Source organism: Rhagoletis pomonella, unplaced genomic scaffold, assembly GCF_013731165.1.
Source record: "Rhagoletis pomonella isolate Grant_MI unplaced genomic scaffold, Rhpom_1.0 Rhpom_scaffold_00008, whole genome shotgun sequence".
Taxonomy (NCBI): Eukaryota; Metazoa; Arthropoda; class Insecta; order Diptera; family Tephritidae; genus Rhagoletis; species Rhagoletis pomonella.
This window is the reverse complement of record NW_023458562.1, coordinates 45,188,006-45,210,816: the sequence shown is the minus strand read 5'-3', so window position 1 is coordinate 45,210,816 and position 22,811 is coordinate 45,188,006. Positions and strand designations below refer to the sequence as shown.

The following is a 22,811-nucleotide window of genomic DNA, read 5'->3' as shown; positions in this document are numbered from 1 at the left end:
AAACCGCCGAAACTTTTTAAAATCGGACAATAACCACGCCCACATCCCATATAACGGTAATTTAGAGAAATACAAAATCTTCGATAAATCATTAAATATTGAAGCTAATTTATTCAAAATTAATGCTTGCAACAATTCCTTACCAAGAAATACGTCTATGGTAAAATTTTGGAAAATGGGCGTGGCACCGCCCACTTATGATCACATATAAGTATGTCGGTAACCGTTCTACCAATTTGTACCAAACTCGGTATGGTTATTGTACTTGCCACGTGTAAGCAAAACGTTGAAAATTATTGAAGTCGGACTAAAATAACGGCCGATTCTCATATAACGGTAAATTTAAGAAATGCTTGAAACTTCAATATTTCGAAATTGAAGGACGCTAATTTACTCAAAATTGATACACCTCGGCTTACCATCTAGCGGAAGGTTTCAGAAGGGTGAAAAAACATATATTTAATACTTGCGCCGGGTATTTAATGTTCGGCTCCGCCCGAACTTAGACTTTCTTACTTGGTTACAATATTCTTGTTGACGGTGTTGTGCCTTTTCTTCTATATAAACAAATTAGCAAACATACGTACTTGCTGTGGAAAAAAATGCACAACACCGTCAGCAAAAAAAAGTGAAAAAATCAACAACACGCCATAGCTTATTTAAACTAGCATACCAAAAGATTTTCGAAAAATTCTAATTAAAAAGTTTAAAATTTAAATGACGAATTTTCGTTTGTGCAAAGTTTAAAATTCGGACTTATATTGTTTTAGTTACATAGTGAGCTATACTTTAAAAAGTTTAAGATTAAATAAACAAAAGAAAAATAGCTAAAGCTTTTTTAAATGTCGCGTCCCTATTTACTTTCCCGTCACCTACTCATTTATTTGGGAAAAATAAGAAAAGTTTGATTTTTTACGGAATAAATCCGCTCGTTAAGTTTAGCTGTCGTTCTTTATTTTGCGAAAATGTAAACTAACAACAAAATAGCGAATACACTACGTACTCATCAAATCATACAAATATAGAATCACCGGTAGGGGTGTGCCGCTTGAGTGTTAATGGGGCCATTATTTCTTCAAAGCGCTTTTGTTTTAGTGAGCTTTTCTCTGAAATTAGATGAAAATTGCGTGTCAACTAAATTTTTACTGATGCTTTTTGTGATAGATTGCTTTCGACAAGATAAAAGAAAAAATGTTTGCTTGAAAAGTTTTACGAATAAAAGAGTTAGCAAAATAATTTACAATCTTTTGGCATGAAATTAATTTTAGCTAATGACGGGTACCTTGCTAATCTTAGAACAAATATATGTACCTTCCCCGAAAGCTAGTTTGTTTTTATGAGTAACCTTTTCTTACAGTAGACATAGACTTGTAGGCTAGACACGGCTAAATCGGTGTGATCTAAAAAAAAAAAATTGAACATTATCACTTAGTTTTTGTTTTTAATTTTATGTATGTACATATTTACTTAATATTCTATAAATTTTTTATTTTTTGTTTATTCACAAACAAACTTCCATATTCGCGCATTTTTGATAAATTTATCCATAATTGATTGACATCTTCATTGTTAGCTCATAAATAATTCCAGTCTCACGGTTGTCTCTGCAGCACAAAAGTTTAGCACCTTATGAGTTTTACATAGTTTTATATACGTTTTATTTGTATTTACATACTTCTGTTTACTTTTTTTTATTTGTTTTATTTATTAACGACGATTTATTCTTCCGCAGCGCTTCGTGCTTTGTCTCAAATGCCACTTAACTCAGACATTTCTTGGCCAAGTGCATAATGATTTTTGAAGCGTAAATAATGTATGAGCGGAGCGTACTTCAAAATCATTTGAATTCAATATTTTGTTCGCTGTAGTCGATTTGAAGTTTTAGAAATGTATGTATGTATGTACGCACATTTTATTTGGTAAAAAGATCGGCGGTGATGAGCTTTTGGAGTGACTAGAGTTCATATTCCAACGCTAAAGGGTAATAATGCCTGATTTTCACTGGATATTAAATGGCAAAAATATTAAGAAATAAAAAATATAATTTTTGCTAAGTATTTGGCCGACCTTCTCCTCCAAATGGTAGGACCTACAAAATTTTGTCAACTGAAAAAAAAAACTGTTATGCTGAATTTCCATTAGGCATTAAATGGCAAAAATGTTTAATGACAAAGTGGGGCATGAAAAAAAAATCATGTCATTACAAACAAAAAATAGTCATTCAGTTTATTTCCACATGGTATTTATTTAAATGGCATACATGTTTTGTCATTTTAATGCCTAGTGGAAATTCGGTCAATGCCTAGTGGAAATTCGGCATTATGTGGAAACAGATTTAATGACTATTATTCTCATAGTTATGGTGCCAAAGTTTGTAATACAAATTTTTGTCATTTAATCCCCAGTAGAAATGCGGCAGTAGGTTTTTCCGGTATGGCATTTTTTTAATGGAAAATATTTAGTTTTTTTTTTCATTTCAATGCCTAGTGAAAATTTGGCATAACTAGATCATACCCCAAAATTATGTGCGAGATTCCATTGTAAAATTTGAGTTTCGAAAATATTTATCATACAAAGTTCGACTGTTCAGCAAATTTTCGTTTATTTATGTCAGGCTTCTTCCAAATAAATATTTGACCAAATATTTCAGCATATGTTTTTACATGTAAATTGACTTTGAACACGATCCTTGTCTTCAGAGTCCTACCTTCAACCTTCAAGTCCTACCTTAGTGGCCAGATTTTAAACTTTTTTCCAATTAAGCTCATTAAAAACGGCTGTAAGAGGGTTAAAATGTTTAAAAAATGATTAGCCTGGAATTTTAATAGAGGTAACGTGAGTTCGCTTTAGTGATAAATAATTAATAATGTATAAATTGAGGTCAGATATAATTCTTGTCTTCAGAGACCTATAGTAAATAAAATTTAGCGAGCAATTTTTTCGTAAATAATTGAAAATTGTAAAGCATCGCAGTTTACAATGGCTGATCGAAGAAAATAACCAAGCCCGTTTATGTCTGATGTAGAGTTGGGCACGGTACTAAATATTTAATCCCGAAATTTAATTTCTAAGTCCCGAACCCGCTCATCCCGACGTTACATAACTAGGTGCATACTTAGCATGCAGTGATGTATAACTTCGTATGTGTATATGCATATATAAGTGCAATGTATTTTCCTCATTTTGGAAATTCGTTTCAGTCGAATGGATAACCACATTGTCGTAAAATCTTTATTTGCTTACATAAAATTTCAATTAACATTTTGATTGTATCATAATTATCTTACTGAGCGCGCATGCTTTGTCTAACATGTACTTACATATGTATATAAGTATTCACACGCTGTTTTTACTGTTTTTTCCATTTTATATTGTAAAAATTTTGCAATTGTAACCAAATATGCACTGACTTGTACATACTTTGGCACGTCTTCTATAAGTGTTGCTGACATTAAGTATTTACTTTAAATATACGTACATAGTTTTTTTAATACATATACACATATGTAAGGGTGTTCTAATTTTTCCCCAACCGCCCAAAAAACCGATCTTCTTATGTTCCGTATACAGTGACTCAAACAAATGACCACGTGTTAATTTTTTTAATACTCGTAATGCTTTGCGAGCTAAATTTTGTTATTTTGCTATTTTTTTATAAAAGTTTTAAACATAACCATATAAATCACAGTTTCAAGCCTTTTACAAAATTTAGGAAAACTCAACACATTTTCATCAAAATTTCTACTTTTTAATGTGAATCTTTAGAACGTTTCTCGTTATGCAGTTTTATAGCCCGTATAATTAATGTCTAATAAAGTGCAAGTTTCAAACGGCTAAATAATCCCACTGATTTTTGAGAATTTTTTTTGTGACGGCTTTTGCGGTGTTTTAAATAACAAGTACTGGTTGATTTATATGTTTTTGGCTAAAGCTTGGACGAGATTGTTATAGAAACATTACGAATATTTAAAAAGCAATCAACAAGTGGTAACTTGTTTGAGTCACTGTACATTAGTCCCGGGGTGACACGAGAAAACTTCCAAAACTCGATTTTTCTTTGTATTTTTTGGGCCACCATAATACACATGCATTCATAACTATACACATATACATTCATTTGTATTTGTATTCGTATTTAACATTTGTATATTGTATTCGTATTTAACTATTGTGTTGTTAACAACATGCTGAGAGCTTGATTGAGATCGACATCAATTGATTAACCAAACATTAAAAAACGGCGCATCATTTCAACAATTAAGACAGCTTAAAACAATGAAAACTAAATATAATATATATTTTTCGGTTTTATCTGTTTCATTATTCATACATATGTATGTGTGTACATTGGGTGGTCCAAAAAGAGTAAAGTCGGAATTTTAATGCTCTCATCCCCTAGGATTGTTCTATATCGAAAAAAGGTATACCCCTATTTTTTATTTTGAAATCAAAAAATATATAGAGGGCGCTCAAAGCGCTCAAAGTTGTCTATGAATTTTATATGGGAAAAAAGAAATTTTCGTAGAAATGACATAGAATTCTTGAAAATCAATAATTTTCGATCGGCAAACCCAACCTCAGGAGACTTTCAATAGTAATACCCAATTATTTATTTAACCATTTTTTAATACTAAAGACTTTTTATTTATCCCCCATAGCATTCTTCGGTGTTTTTTGGGGGTTTTTGGCGACCTATAAATTATCGTTACTATGAAAAAATGCTTAACTAAACAATAGGGTATTATTATTGGGAATCTCTTGCAGAGAAACAGAGTTTTCCGTTCGAAAAATATTGATTTTCAAAAATTCTATGCGATTTCTACGAAAAGTGTTTTTTTCCATATAAAATACATAGAAAGCTTTGAGCGCTTTGAGCGCCCTCTAAATATTTTTTTGGTTTCAAAATAAAAAAATAGGGGTATATTTCTTTCGGCAGAGAAGAATCCTAGGGGTTAGAGCATATAAATTCCGACTTTACTCTTCCCCCACATGCATTTTTGGACCACCCTAGTGTACATTTGTACTTGACGGTAGGAGGTTTAGTTTAGATTAGATGTAGATGCAGGCCTAATATTTCCGGTCCGGTCCCGCAGGAGTGTTGAACACGCAGGAGTTGTTTAACGAAAACCGTATAACACTAGTTGCGAACCTAAAAAAAATCAACAAATTTTTGAACATTTTCAAGTTTTTAATCAGATTTCTAAGGAAGATATTTTGCAGTATAGCCCATTCTGTGTCTGTATAATAGTGCAAGTTTATAGCAGCTAAAACTTACCGTTGATTTTGGGCAATTTCTTTTTTTTTTCCTGACAGTATTGGGCATTTTCGTCTATACAAAGTATGCAATTTTATACCTTTTGAAGCATCCACCGTATAGCTCACCCCTAGCCCCGTTCGACCACAAAAGAATTCAGTACCTGCAAAACCCTTTTAATGGCATACAACTGACTTGTGCAAATCGCTTGGTTAATCTTTTCGTCCAGAAGTTTTTGTTCTACATTGTTGGTAGTATGGATTCATCAGAAGAATGGCAAACGATTTGATCTAATTTTTTTACTATGTATTCGAGTAGGAGAATATGAAAGACGGTGAATTTACTTTTATTTGACTTAATAAGAAGTAAATAAATACTTGTTTGGCGTTCTACTATGTGGTCATATACTCGATACTCGCGTGTAGATAATGTACGTATGTTAAAACTCCATGCATAAATTGAAAACATGCAAAAAAAGCTTGCAAAGTCACGACTTTTCGTATTTATTTGCTAAGCAACTCTTTTTTTTGATGATTTTATTTAAACATTCATCAACTTTTGTTTATTGCTTGTTGAAAGGTAATTTTTGTGTGGGCTCAAGAGCCACTGAAGCATTGGAAAAGTCAGCGAAATTGAATATGGCTTGCTCGTGCTATAATGGAGTATAATTTTTAGACACCAAAAATATGCTTAACAAAAAAAAATAAATAAATATTTAAAATACGGTAACGGAAAAGAGTATAGGCACAGATACTTTTTAATAAAAATGTAGGCAAGGTTTTTTATTGTAACCTTTTTTTGCCTTTTTAAAAAATATGTAAATATCGTACTCCGATAAATAACGTTAAAATTCTTAAACTTCTAAACTTTGTGCAAATCACAAGAAAATTCAATAAATTTGCATACAAATTTACAGCTTTCCAATAACGTTTTTTCAGAATTTTTTGTAGCCTATTAAATTTGAGTATAATAAGGTGGAAGTTGGCAGCAGTTAGGACAGATTTTTGGCAATTTTTTTGCTTCGAAATTTTCGAAGGCTTTGAAGTGATGCTAAAAACCTTATTATTAGAATTGAAATAAAAAGATAAACAAACACTTGATTTCCTACTACTGTAGACAAATTCCAGAGAGACTTTTATGGGTTGCCTTTTGCGCCGCTAAAGTTTTTTTTTTTTGAACTGACTGCGGAATTCATTAAAGCGTCATTATTGTCACACCGATAAATTAAGTTTGCATTTTATTTCTTACCTAATTGCGAGGAGCTTCTTCCTTGTTATTGACTATTTTTATACAAATGACGTGCAATGTGGTATTTTTTAGAAATAAACTGAGTACCCCGTTCTATGAAAAATTAAATTTTTACCTAATGCAATGATAAAACTGTGAGCGAAGCAATTTCAAGATGTATGCGCTACATAGGTACATACATACATATATACGTGGGTATACATATGTACCTATGCGCGTATATTATAGCACCGATGCCATTTTATCTATGTAGTTAATTTCACTAGCGTTAATTTGACTTGCTCGCTTTGTATGCGTTAGTCGCCAGCCACTTCAGTTGCTTTGAAGCGATTGTCGCCTCAAATATTAAATCATTTCTACATTTAAATTTAGAAACAAAATATATGTAGAAATGCATACGAAGTGCTCTAAATAAATAAAATAAAAAATTAACAAGCAGTCACATACCCAAATAAATTAATAAATCCGCGAGCGCTTGAATGCTGATAATTGGCAAACAAATTCAAATAATATTTACTTATCTACACACTGACAACGTTGCGCTTGTTTAGTTGAAAGAGGAGAACAAGTTTGGAGGTTAAAGTTTGGCGCAGGCAATACATTTTTACAATGATGTTATTACGATTTGATTAAGAGCTCTGTCTATCTCTCTCTCTATGCGGCATAGCTCATAGATTTTTTATGGGGTACGGTAACCTATTAGATTAAATAGATTTGGAATAAATGAAGCAGTGTATGTCGTTAATGTGCGAAGATTTCGAATTTCAAAAAATATTTTTAACTGAACAGTGTTTATAAAAAATGAAAATATATTTGAACTTAATTACGCTAATGGGCGCTCAATGCTAAAGGCCGCCAAACACGCTTTTGATACTGTTTTTTTAAAAAGTTTTTAACACCAGCTGTTTTAGCTTTTTTCAGTGCATTCAAAAATAGCCATCCGCCCCAAAGTTTATGTCAAAATTGTAATAAATCAACAGCGCTTGAATTAGCAGCTCAGTTGCCGTGTACGGAGAAAAGCAATGCTAATGATTTGCCTTGTGTGAAAAATTGCATAGCTAATTAATATTAAAAATCAATTCAACCAAAATTTGTCTGTGTATAACCAATTAACTAAAAAACAAAAGTTTAGGCAGAAAAAATGGATATTGGTAATTTTACAATGTGGTTTGTACAACTTTCACTGTACGTTTTGGGCGACAAAGGCTTCGATGCGAATGCTATCGTAATCGGAGGCAAATTCAAAGAAGCAGCTTCGCACTCCCTAACCACACCGCACTCTTCTAACCACAGTCGCTGACTTGTGTGGTCTTAATATACCAATTCTTAAGCCGGAAGGAAACGTAGTCTTTACCCGGAAACGGAAAAAGGGAAGAGAAAAGGGAAAAGTTCTGTTAAGGTACAAATTAAAAAAAGGGAAATATTTAGGAGTAACCTTTAATATATAATTTTACATGCTTGGGCTGCGAGAAGCATTCTAAATGTACGCCCAGCCAAGATAGAACTTAGTCTATTTAAGAAAAATTAAATCAAAATACCATAATACCATCCACTGTGCGCTGCTTCCCAACGGAAGTACTGTTAATTGTTGGACCGCCTTTAGAAAGCAATCGACCAGACGCGGCAGTTTTAGCCCTTAGGAGAAGCATTTTGCTCCATCAGGACAGGACAGGACCAATGACTCGCCTGAAGCTGCGGCAAATAAGTATTTTGTGAAATCGTTGCATCAAAGGAGTTTTATGAAAACCGACTGTCTTAATTAGTTTTCTCCAATACATAGGTATAAGGGCAGAGATTTTATGGAACTACTTTCAAAATCGCAAGAAGTTATAAAAAAAAAAATGGTCCAGATTTGACCTGATAAGTTCATAACAGTGCAGCAGTTTGTGATTAGCATAGCAATCGGAGGTCGAAAAAATTTTATTTTACAAAATTTTAAATCAAATCAAAAGTAAAGTAATTATGGCCAGTGCCCTTGGTTGTGCATTGTTATTACTTTTATCAATAATCGCTCAAAAATTTAGTTTATATGCAAATTTTTCGAACATTGCGAAATAATAACAATACGCAGTGACCCCTAAGCTACGATAATTATTTTCGGTTATACAAAATCACGTTGGCGAAAAATGTGGTATGTATAACACACCTCCATATCCAAATGTGTTCTTAAAGTTAAAATTGAATATACAAACGTGTGTACATACATATGTACACTGGCGATCAAAACTGATGAATGCTGATTTTTTTTTGACGACGATTTTTTGCGTGATCGGTTTTTGTTTTTCCTTAACCACTAATAAAAGCTTGTCCTTTAACATTTTTTTTAATAAGGTACATGTTACAAAAATATTGTTTATGCTTTAACCATAACCATAATAATTATCGTACCCAAAAAATTCTAAAAATTCAGATTAAAAAGTTTAAAATTAAACGAATGAATTAATGAAAATTTTTGAATTTTCCAAAATTTTTTATGTTTTAAACTTTGATTAATCTTATCGAGGTAATGGCATTAACATTTTTTTTATAAAAAATTAACAAAGAAATGTTGACTTCAAAAATATATGAAATATTAAAAAAAAAAAAGTACCATTCTCTCAGTTTTGAGCGCCAGTGTATCTAGCTACGTATTTAATAACACTTACCTGCATATTTATGTACAAAGGTATGTATGTACATTGAAACTTGAGGAATGTATATAATATTCAACAAACACTCTGAAAAACGATCGCCACGCTATGCTTGCGGCCAAAACAAAACAACTCAAAGTGAAGTGCAATGACAATAGTCAAACAAACAAACACGTTGTAGTCAGTGGTGATGAAGTAGATACATTTATATGAATATAAGCGGGTTTACGCCAATCGAAAAAACGCGCTTTCGGAAAGATGACGTCACCTTAGCTATAACAAACGTATGTACGTCACTTAACTGGTTGATAAGCCGGCTGAAGCTTGCAAAGCTAACGCCATGAAATGAAGGAATGTGTAAAAAGACCTAATCAACCAAATGAATTTATATGTACGTGTGGATGCAGTATGTAGATAGAAAAAAAAAGAATTTATAAATTCACATGTAAACAAATGTTGCTTGAAAATATCTTATTTAATTGTAAGAAGATTCAACAAATTAACGAAACAAGATTGATTGTCGTTTGGGCTATCTCAGTAAAAATGCTGAGCAATTATTTTTTTTTTGTTTCAACAGACTATTCGTCAATACTTATCTCAGAAAATTGTTTGGTAACAATAAGTGAGCTAATGGGGGAGTACTGACTGCGATCGCCAAGTGGGTCTACAAGAACATAATAGGACATTAATATTTAACATTTACTATTCAATAGATATTTCAAGCAAGTTGATATGCCCGCACCCCAAGGGAGCATTATCGAGGCAGACAATATAAGCTCAAGCAGTTCCACGGAAGAGCAGTTGAGCAATTGTCAAAAATCTGCTTTTTAATCAAAAAGTTGTTTATTGAAACTACCTTCTTTATATTGTATCATGGAAATAACATTTAATTTGTTATTGGATGTAAGAAATATGTACCTAAAACACAGCAAATTTTTGTGAAAAAACTAATCTAACATGTGAAAACTTTTAGCACAAACAATTTTTTATTTAGCTGTCTTTAGTTTTTGTTTGCCCATTTAGCTAGATCACCGAAAAAATTCTGGCAACACTGGATAAACATCATTCAGATTATTAAGAAATGATATCAGTTTGGGATCTGTATCTCAAGTCGTCATCAAAAAGTATTCTACTCGCTCATACCCAACACACAAGACCTCAAACAAACATTTTTAGATCCAATTTCACAAGTAAACTTCTCTGAAAAATGATTTCAATAGTGGAAGAATTCAAATTTTTATATACATATCTACCGGCTTGTGGACGTGTGATTATTTTTTATGACCGCATAGGTAAAAAATTTGCACAATAGTTATTAGCAATTAAATTTCGTGCCGATTTGCATGTTAAATTAAATACCTAGAGATAGAGTAGGATTTTTATTTTTTAAGCTAAGCAATGTTTTATGATATTGTATGTTGTATGAAGTCATATGAGTATGCACAGAAATCTATATATAATATACATACATATGTACATATTTAGTATCCACTCGTGCTCGCAGTTATCGTAAAATAACCAACTCAAAATCAGCGTGGGTCGGTGCTTGCTATGTTTTTATTTGGGGAGCGTCGGCTTTAATGATGATAATTGCGCGCTGATAGCGTATAAAATTTTACTAATTATATTATTCAGCATGAAAATTATACAGATTTAAGCTTAAAACCTATATTTGTAAGGGAGAGCAAACCAATATCAATTATATCAATTTGAACGCAATACAAGCGCCCCCAGTTATGAAAGAATTTTCGTACATTTTTCGTGTGTTTTATCTCCAGATGTGATAATTATGGCCAACTAATTAAAAGGCTAATCATGGTTTTGTGCATTTTTCGTGGAATTTTGGTTATTATTTGTCTAGTTTCGTTAAGAGCCATATAAATATGTACGTATGTATGTAACTTGGTATGTACATATGCATTTACATTCCGTTTTGTTGCCGGTTTCTCACGACAACTGTGTAAATAACAAAATAGCTGCTCGCAGTTTTGCTTGGAGTTTTATCGAAAATGAATTAACGACATATTATGTCTTCTAGAATTACTTCTGGACATAGTCAATACATTTTTTAACGAAAAAAATCGCATAAATTAAATTTAAAAAAATATTAAAAGATGAAGATGAAGAAATCGAATAATCTTTATTTCTTCACGACTTTGTGGCAATTTCTAGAGTCGAAGGGCATGGAAGTGAATTGAAAAACTATTATTTATTTACCATTATCTAATAAATGATGCTTGCCTTATATTTCGAGATGTTACTAAAATGAACATACCTCAGAAAATATACATATAAGAGAGACACCGATTCAAAAAGTACGTTAATTTCAAAAATCGAGTTATTTTGGAGTGTCGCACAGTGTTATCCTTTTTAAAGAGAATTGAATTCAATTAATAAAGGAGAGCATTGGTGCGTACATACTTATAAGAAATAATATATGTACATATGTATGTGTCCATATACATTAGGGTGTTTGGCTCGGTTTTTTTGAAACAGATTACACCGGTTTTTTGGATGTATATAGTCGGTTTTTTTGAAATCTTAAGTTTTCGAACATCGAATAAACCGTATTTTTTTAAATCAAACCAACCGGCTTTTTCATTTTTAGTTTAAGTTAAACTTCTAAATACTTTTAAAATTATACTGTAGGTATATCATATTTGATTCCATTTTATGAATGTTTGGGGCGTAGACGTTTTCTACGTGTTTGGCAGTGATTCTACTCCAATTCATGTTCTGTTTCTTGATGTTGTGACACAAATGGACCGATCTACACATTTACTCCACCTCCGAAGAAGTTTTCTTATGGCAGAAGCACACACGGAGGTTTGCCACATCTAAGCGCTCGATTGCGGCGACAAGAGCACTACTCTAATCCGTAAAATGTCAGAAAAAATTCAATAAAGTATCAAAAAAAATAAAAATTAGACCAAGCTTTTTTTTTTACTGATTGAACTTATGTATTTTGTTTTGCACTTTTCTAAATAAAAGCTTTCTTTACTGTTCATAGTTTTTTGTAATATTTGGTCATGACTTCCTACCAACAAAAGCATTTCCACTATATTAAATATAACCGGTTTTATTTAGTTTTTTCTTAATTTGAAAATCGGAAATATGTTTTTTTTCAAATTGACAATTTTCGAATAACTCGAAAACCGGTTTTGGAATAAAGGCGAATAAGCGAACATCCTAACGTACATACATTTTAGTACAGTGACGAACAAAAGTATTGGCACAGTTAATTTATTCGCAATATATGCAAAGACTTTTATTCTAATTCATTTGCGATAATTTTTTAAGAAAATATAGTTCATACCACACCAAAGAAAACATAAAAACAAAATATTTAAAATATGTGCAAAACTCAGGAAAATTCAAAAAATTTGCATACTAATTTTCAACTTTCTATTAAATTTTTTTGAAAAGTTGTAAGTGTGCAGTTTTATAGTTATATATACTTCGAACTTTTCTAAAAAAATCTGAATAGAAAGCTGCAAATTTGTATCGAAATTTATTGAATTTTCTTGAGATTTCAACAAAGTTTAGGGATTTTGTGAATGTTATTGTGGCTTATTAACATTTAATTTTTTTAATATTGTTATTGAGCTTTGTACCACGACCATAATTAGTAGTATGGGATTTTAATTTTATATTTTTTGATGTAGTATGAACTATATTTCTATAGAAACTTATCGAAAACAAATTAGAATAAAAAACTTTGCATAGATTGCTAAAAATTCTCTGTGCCTATGCTTTTGTTCGACACTGTTTATCTATCACGTTTGTTTTATCACTTACGAATGGTAGGTTGAATAACCAATAATTGATGACAAACCCCCAGGGGGACTAAATTCTAAAGAGGCTTCGATTCTAAGCTTACTGTGAAGAAAGTAAACGTACGGGTAAATAGTTTTTCCACATTACATACAAATTTATGGCAAACTGCGCTGGAAGTTATGGCATTTTCTAGCAGTCAGCTCGCCATAGCTAAAACATATATGTATGTATTTAAAAATGACCTATCAAGAATTTATATGGTGAATATGTATGCAAGAGAATCTAGATAAAGTTGCGCTTTTCTTCGGAACCAACGGTAATAAGTTGCATATATACATAAATAAATACAATAGGGGTATTCTCGCGCCGGTGCATACTGTCTAGCATGGTGCATAAGTAGCACAAATAGCATGATTGGATAATTTTGTTATTGTTTCATGTGTTCAAAATGTGTTCAAACAACAACAATATTAGCCAATCATGCAATTTATGCAATCTATGCACCATGCTAGACAGTATGCACCGGATCGTGAATACCCCTAATATAATCGTGCACATAATTGCATATCTAACCAAACAAACACATACATACATACATATGTGGCATAAAAGTATGTCTCTTGCTATTATCTTATGCACTGCACATTGCACACAATACGTAATTTTAATAAAGTCATTCATTCATTTTGCGACAGGCAGGCTGCATCAAATATTTGCTTTTCGATTTAAATACCTCAACAGGCTGCCCATAAGCAACTCAAAAGCTAGCAGTTTTATGCACATAACCAATACATATTGCATACATACATACGTGTTTGTGCATACTGTTGAATGCAAGCATTCAAATACCCAGCAGGAAATGTACTCCTCTTAACAAGAGATAGCCCAGAGATGAAATACAATGCGCCGTATGCATAAACCCTAGGAAAATCTTCTATCATCTATATCTTTTTTCTATCAGCGCTTATCAGATTTCGCTGAATTCGGTCGAAGGATTTCATACTTACATGCAATAATATGCCAGAATAGTAGACATATTGTCTATACTTCAAATTTCAGCCGGCTTGCCCGCATACGTGATTCATCGAATATTCTATCGTTAAGAAACATTTCCAGTTAGACCTCTACTAGGACTACTCCCCTACGATCTTAGCAAATACATCACCTCTCTTCTGTCTGCCCATTCGTCCACTCACACATCCAGCTAGGCTGCTCCAAATAATTTAATAGTAGGAGGAACATTTATAAATCCATTATCTCAATTGTCGTTTGTCGTTTTATAACATTTTATCATCATAATTTAAATGAGTGTGTGCATATACACATATAAAATGGACAGCATAACTGTAATTTGCATACAACAAACTCTATGACTCTACTCGTTTCAAGCCATGTACACTGTAGATTCTATAGGCATTCAGTCACTGCGCCTCACTGCCCTCCTCCTCGGGCTCCAGTGCATACCACCGTGATCTATGAGTATTTGCATTGTGACAGAAGGAGGCAGATCAGAGGGGTAGGGTGTTAAGCTTTGCCTATAGGCATACATCTACACTGCTATATTCCAACACACACCCCTATCAATTTGTTGTTTACTTTGTATTTGACGCTTAATACACAATGCAAAATTGCAAGGCAAATAGTACATGAGTGCTTTGCGGCGACTGACTGAAAGCGACTTGCGGATTTTCTATATTTGCTGTGAGTTTGAAGAGTATGAGCAAAAATTTGTTCAAGTATTTGCACATAAAATTATGCGGACTAACACCGATTTAATTGGAAAAAATTAAGCTTTAGGCATAAATAATATTAAATGTATATTTAAGCGATTAGAGCATTGAAACCTTGACTTAAATTCTTGCCTGCAGAAATAGTTAAACAGAAGGTGAGCTCATTTCAATGAGGCATTGACAGTGCGTCCCTATATTGAAATCCGCTTCTTGTGTCTATAGCTTCCTACGACAGTTGAAGTAGCAAGTTTGGTCCTAATTTGCCAAGAGTTTTGCCAAAAAAACTTTTTGCAGATAATGGCTTTCAAGACCTTATATAAGGAAAACTTTTCTGTTCTTTTGGTTATTTACAAGACCGTAATCCTACGGCTATATACAATTTGAGTGAAAGTACGTGCGAATATTTCAGAATAAAAGGAACCAGAAAGCGCAGTGAAGAATGAATGATAGGTCATAAAAAGTTTTACATGACAGAGTAGTCTTTTGTTAAAGGCACGAAGAGGAAGGTCGCACAAAGTAGAGACGAGAAATGAACTAACAGAACTGACGGTGGTTAAGAGCGTTATCTGAAAACGTGCCAGCTGCTACTAAACAAAGGAGAAACGGAAATTTATAACAAACAATCTTACATAATACTGCATCTAAGAGTTTGGTCCAATTGTAATATCTTCCGATTTTTTGACTCAGTCAATGCGACAGCATCCCATCTTCATGTCGAATGCGATGCGCTGGTCACCAGAAGTCATGAGAGAAGTTTAGACTCAATGCGGTCGCAATAAGCCCACGTTCACGCTCCAGAACTAAGAATACGAAATGAACACGAAATTGCAGGCCTGTCGTTTTACAACGTTTGGTCTTTTAAATGTTTTGTTAAAAGAAAAAAATCAAACGAGAGCTAGGTCTTAGTTTGAAATGGACGGACAAACGCAACGAATGGACAAGGAGATGAACGAAGGCAACAAGAGAAATGTCTTGCTACCTGTGGCCTATAAATAGAAAATTATAAATATGTAGTTAGTTAAATATTTAACGGATGTACATAATGGCGAGCTTATACTGGATACGAATGCTCTGGCCCTGAAAACTCTGAATACGTGCGCGAAAAAAGATGAAAAGAATTCTTCTTTCTGTAATACTTATTACCACCGGCCTTATCTCTCGGCGCAAGCTAGTCAATATTCCTAGATCCTGAAGGGTTTGCAAAGGCAAATAGCTCTCTATAACCTCCTGTAGTTGTATCTCACGGATAAAACGGTGGATACTGCAGTGGACTAAGTGGAAACTAAGATTACCACCGAAGCGAACCCCGTGGCTTCGCGTATGCCACATAAAAGTTCTAAGCTATTTTAAAGATAGGGGAATAGATATATTTAATCGATACCTGGAACCATTTTAAGACAAAACTTCAACAGTACGACTTTTTCTCAACGAATGGCATTTCGCATTCATGCACTGGTGTACAATTTCACCTGACTTTATTCGTAGTATCATTTATTGTCAAGTTGTAAAAAAGTGAAACAAATACCTGCAAGTAGCAGTTCAATATGTAACCATACATGCATGAATGTAGTATATATTTTAAAACGCAATTCCGCAACATCACCCATAACTTTTTCCACCAAAAATTCCCACTAGCTTTTTTATAATTATTCCATTAAGGCAATTTGTATGCATTTATGCGATGCGCAGTTCCCGTACGTGATATTGTTTGCTTGCAAATACATATTCGAGTATCTAGCTGTGGGATATATTTTCTTTCTAAAACTCCCATAATAATTTTAATCTCTTTTTTTATAATTTTCTGTTGAATTATTTTGCTTATGCATAAAAGACAAATTGTTAAAACCTGTGAAATGCAGATGTAAGTCTATAGCCTGACCTATTGAACTACATTGTTTTGGCAATTGCGTGCATTGAAAGCATAAAATATGTATACAATTTGTAGTGAGAGGACAAGGCTCGAAAATAAAAGCATTTACGTAGGTAACAACATTTGATTAATGAAACAGAGATACATACATATGTGCGAAAAATTTTAATAGGAAAGTGTATGAAAATATGTAATGAAAGTGAATAATAATCAATGCGAAGCAGGCGGCAACCGTTTATTAAACTTTGAGGGCCATACGAAGTAGTTACGAAAAATATCTTTCACGTCTGCTATGAGCCTTTGAAAGTAGAAGCCACTATCAGTCCATCAAAACAATTTATTATTTTTTTAACAGATGAAGAAGCACACGGAAGCTTTCTCACAGAGTAAAAACTTTCTAAGATCGTTACTGATATATGGACCTGCATATGCAGATCAGTGATGCTCGGAGATATGTAGCTTCTATTTAAATAAAATCTACTGCCCCGGGCGCTGTTTTGAGTATCACTGACGTCGATAGACCAGTTACGATCAGCGTTCGGACTTTCCTACGAAACTCATATACAGTTTCAAGAGAGAACTCTTGACGCTATTTCAGTTTAAAGCTTAGAACCCAGCTCTCAAAAAAAAATCAAAAGACATATTTTTCATTATTTCTGTTGCTTAAAAGAGGACTTTGCTTTTGTTGTAAATTTTCTGGAAGAAATAAATATACAAGCATTTTTTTGAGAGTTGCAAACTGATTTAAAAAATTTTGGTAGAGGGAAATTTCTTTTTCGTTTCTTGTGCGTCATTTTATATGAATCTTTAATTTTTCTTGAGAGCTGGAAACAGCCCTTAAAGAGATCAGTAGTGAAATTTTCTTTTTTCTTATTCATAAAAAATTTTAAAATTTTTGATTTGCATGAAAGCGACAATAAAAAATGCAAATCAACAATGGGAATTTGGCTTTTACTCCGATTTTATGAGCGAATTAATCATGAGTCGAGAGTCGGTAGTCCGAGCATTGATCACAACTCAAACATAGGCCGCGCGGGAATCTTTTTAAAGTTTTCAGTTAAAAAAGAAAAAATCAAGCAAAACAAAGAAAGAAATTCAAAAAAGTCCATTATGAGAACTATAAAAACATCCTCTTTACACGGAGATTTTTCCATAATAACATTATTTTAATTAGGTTGTAAACATAAGATTTTCGTTTAGATAAAAATGAAGGAAAAATTTAATTTCTCACAAACTCAAAAAATTTTTTTTTTTAATTTGTTTGATTTTACAATTTTTGCTTAATTTTTATCTAAAAAAATTTTATTTTTAAAACTTATTTATTTTGAAAAAAACACAAGTGTATCATACAACTTTTTAATAAACAAAATCCACTTACCCGATTTGTATTCGTTACATTGACGATTTATTGATGTTGTGACCGCTGAGATTTAATGAAGGCCAAATTTGTTGTTAGAGTACCTGAAAAGAATTTAAAAAAAATTTTGAAATTAAGTACACATTTTAATAATCTAGAGACTATTTTATTTGCCGGCAAAGAAACCCAATTTTTTCGCCTTTTATTGTTTAAGGCAAAACCTTATCTAGTATAAGTATTAAAGTGTCAAGTAATTCAAAAAGTACCGATAAACTTATAAAGAACTGAAAATAATCTAAAGCGTCCCGAAACAAACTGCGAACGCTGCTAAAAAATTACAAAAGAATTTGAAAATCCTAGAAAAGTATACGAAAAATCAAGAAACGCCTAAAAAATTCAAGTTGCGGTTATTTTCCGCATAAAAGATATCAAAACGTATTTTCAAAGGATGAAGAAATTGTGCTCTACAATGAGAGAGGATCCTCATCGTACCTAAAAATAAGCGATATTGTCTTGGCGCTTTATTACTTAAAGTACACGATGCAGAAAATGTATTCTATCATTTTTGCATATTTATGGCTTTTCAATTCGAAATCTAAAACTTACTCCCATTTACAATGTGTGAATAATAAAATAGACGAGGTTACAAAGCACAGTAATATCCACTGTACAAAAGTAGCAATTGACTGGCGCTTAATTAGCATAAGAATTGACACTTTGATTTTTTTATGTAGATACAAATATTATATAAATACGTATATATATGTATATACATTTTTTTTGGAGCGCAGGTGTTGAAAAACATTAAATAGCGACAATGCCTACGTACGACTGTATGGAGGGTATTTCCAGTTGGTTTTAGGTTGTTCATTACAATCGTTTATTTTATTTATTCATGGATATACTTGTAGGTAATAGTTGTACCTAATTGAATTTATGCCTATTAGTTTATGTATGACAGCAGGGTACGAAGTATGTATATAAATGTAAGGCAATGCTTTTTTGCGAAATAGTCGTATGCGCTTATCTGATTTGAATGCTAATTAAAACTAAATTACAAAATTAAAAGTTCAGGCGATAAATCTAGCACGTGTGTAATGATTTAACACAGGCAAGTGTCATAATATTTATTCGATTTGATTTTAGGCAATGCTTCTGTTTATAGAAAAAGTGTATTTCATTATGTCTTCAAAAAAAAAAAAAAAAAACAATCGCAATGAAAAGTTATTGGTAAGAGAGTATTTTACTCTTTGAGGTATTTTTGCAAGGCCATTTTGAAAAAAGTTTTTTTAGGTCGAAATTAGGGGTCTCCTTTTAGCATTTTTCAGGTGACACCTACATATATATATTAGACTGCATCACTCGCCATACAAAAAAAAAAAATCGGTACTATTTTTCCATTGGTATTATAAAATCTATTATATTTTAAGACGTCCACCAAAATATTTCGAAAAAATATTAAGATTTAAGTGAGCTGGACCAATTTCAATTTACCTCCAAAAATGGAGTTTTTAATGAATACAAATAGTTTCTTAAAATTTTTTTTTGAAAAAATCCCCTCAAATGACAAAACGGTTTAAGCTTAAAAAATTTGCATAAAAGAATTTTTAAAAAATTTAAAAAAAATTTGAACGGAATCGTAATGATGAGATTTTTGATGCTGTTTTTTTAACTTTTTTCAAAGATTGGTATAAGAAAAACTTGAATAACTGAGCCTAAACTCTTTTGATTTAGACCTAAGAGGTTGGTGGAAAGGTATGTTCTCACCCTTTTTATTTCTTTGCCAATAAACTCATTCAAAGGATGAAAGAGAAAGGTAGGATGAATGAACGTCATTCAAAGTTGAATTAAGATGTGTTGGTATTTGAAAAAAAAAAATTGGGACACGAATGATTTTTTTTTTTTTTGACAGAAATAAAAACAGTGTGAGTGTGTCCTATCTACTGAGATCCCATAAGTCTAAATCAGAATAGTTTTGCCCCAGTTATTCAAGTTTTTCGTAAATCAATCTTTGAAAAAAGTAAAAAAAAACAGCATCACAAATCTCATTCTTACGATTCCGTTGAAAATATTTTTAAATATTTGTATGCAGATTTTTTAAGCTTAATCCGTTTTGTCATCTCAGGGGGCTTTTTTCAAAAAGTTCTTTAATATTTTTCCCAAATATTTTGGTGAACGTCTTAAAATATAATAACTTTTGTAATCCCGGCGGAAAACCGCACCTTTTTTGGTGATGCAGTCTAATATACATGCATATCGTCGTTTAAAGTACAAAACCGCGTATCGTCATTCTGCAAAACCGCGTAACTGACATTGGCTGCCAAAAATTTCTTATCCATTCGTCCTGAAATATACTAGCCAGAAATGCGACTGCTCTATAAAAAAGAGAACCATATTGAAATATGAGTGTTTTTACGCTCTAGAAAATAATTTTTACAACTTCACATACGCGGTTTTGCATTTTGTTGATACGCGGTTTTGCACTTTAAACGACGATATGTACATTTGCCCATAAACAGTAGTTCCACTGCAATAATCAAAAAACTGCCGTATCAAAAGCTGAACGAATTTTTGGCGCGCTTAATTTACTGACATTATGATGGTACGAGTAAGTTGGGGTGAAAGAAACTGAGTTATGGTAGGTAAGTACTAGAACAGGAACTTAAGGTCGATGAACTTTGGAATAAAAACATTATCTCTTCGAGACAAGAACATCGATGTATTTTACTTTTAGATATGACGAAAGATGTAAAAAGGCGGCAGGCCCAAAAAAAAAATATATTGCTCGAGATTGCCTTGCAAAAATACTTTAGACTCAGGGGTTTTCCGGTCTACACGGTACGGTCTATACATACGTATGTATGTACGTATTAAAATTTTAAATATGTATACGTACACATTTGGCTTATTTTACTTATTTGTCGGGTTTCTAAAATCACTTTGTCGGATATTGCTAATCTACTAAATAAATACAATTGTTTGTGCTTTACTTAACATTCAAAGTATGCCTGTACTGGCCTCACTTCGAGCTATTTTATAATTTTTTATATTCAATGGATTACTATTTGTACTGTGTTTACATAAGGGATGTTAATTTTTCAGCTTCTTCCGATGCCGGGATTTTCAGTATGTCGTTATCACAGTCCCGGGATCCCGGAATTAGGCCCAGGATTTAGATATTCATTACTTTTCAAAAACTTAAATAAATAATAAATAAATTGGTTTGAAACCTACTTTTTTATTTAAAGTGAAGTTTTTATTTTTGCTCTCTGACGTCAGGATTTATTTTAAAGGACTTTTTAATTCCAAAGATATGATTCATTTCAAAAATTATTAAAAAAATTTAAAATAATGTAGAATAAAAATATGGGTATCAAATGCAAAAGGAAATTTCTTTAATTTTAAAAAAAATTAAAATTTTTTGTATTCACAACGACGATTAAGTAATTTTTTAAACTGATAAGGATAGAAGGACGACATTCGAGGATGTTATCAAGTTTATATAAGTCCTTAACATATAATTTTTTCAAAAAGAAATATTGCGAAATTTCAAGCTTACAACTTTAAAAGGACATTTTCAATACTTACCAGCCCTTATGCACAAAAAATTGAATCTGTTTAAATTCTACAGAATTTCCACTTCAATTTGATACCCATACTTCCTCTCTAAGCACATTTTTCTGAATTTTTTAAATCATTTCTGTATTACTGACGTCAGATTGAAAAACTGAAAACGCAATTTTACTATATTTGGCCCATGATTTCGCGAATATAGTGATATTTGTGTTTAAAATTTACTATCACGCGGTGTTATATGTATAATGGGCTATAAATTTATAAAAAAATATTGATTAATAATAATAATATTGCCAATCTAGTAGTTCGGCTCAGTTGAGAGGTAAATTGTGGAAATTCTTGTAGAAAAATACACTCAAACAAAAAAAGTTCGCTGTAAAAGGCAGGAACTTTAAGAACCGAGTGTAAATTCTGACGAATGTGACGAAAAAATGTAAGAAGGCCCAAACAAATTTCGAAATCGTGTTGAAAAATACTTTAGCCTCAGGGGTGTATAGCGGTTTTTTTTAATGGTACAGTCTAATTGTACATCCATACATCTTCATATACTTGATTAAATATACCTAAAAAAATATATATTCCGACGAATTGATAACCTTCTCCTTTTTGTGAAGTCGGTTAATAATTGAATAAGTACTCGCCTTGATATGCAATATGTATTTATTATTTGTAAGTTTTTTTTTTTTAAATAATGTACAAACATTTTGCGAGCCATTTGCAGATTAAAGTGTAGCGTTTTATGAGGAGATGTGTGTATGGATATGTGTTATATATTTTTTATGTACGATTGAGTGTTTTCCGCTTTTATCTCAGCGGATATGTCGGCATTGTTTTTTATTGGAAATGAGTTCCTTTTTTAAATTGTATCTTTTTTATTTTATTTTGCAGAAAAACGACTTCTATTGTTATGTGATATTCATGATGAATAAAAAGACATCAATGCAGCTGCGACAGGAGCAACGCGAATGGTTGCAGGTAATTGAAGAATTTTAGGGTATCTAGTTGAATTCAAAATAATTTTTGGTAGTTCTAAACTACATAGTAGTTCTATTTTAACTGAATTAATACAGCCGGGGATGAAAAAGCTCTGGTAGAACTTCTGAAACGAAGATATCTTATTTGATTTACAATTGCAACTCACATTGGAGAATTAGACGGAATCCCTAGCTTCACAACCTTTCCGGTATCTGAATCATACACTTTGTTAAGGACGCGGCATTTAAATTTTTATGCTTGTGCATGAAAGTGCATTAAAATGTGAAAGCTCGAAAAAGCTTTTTCTGAAAAAGGCCACTGGAACTTTGCGCGTAAAAGCTCTATTCTTAATGATAATAAAGTTAATCTAAAGGTTTGCGAGCTTTCGCCTACA

The 22,811-nt window shown here is 32.2% G+C and overlaps 1 protein-coding gene across 1 annotated transcript in view; it reads left to right on the top strand.

Annotated features, from left to right (window-relative positions):
* Positions 1-22,435, top strand: part of LOC118745314 — a 34,160-nt gene extending 11,725 nt beyond the window's left edge. Inside the window, exon 4 of the mRNA XM_036478839.1 lies at positions 22,331-22,435. Coding sequence (XP_036334732.1) covers positions 22,331-22,435 — 105 coding nt within the window. The remainder of the gene's footprint in view (positions 1-22,330) is intronic.
* Positions 22,436-22,811: the final 376 nt, after the last annotated feature.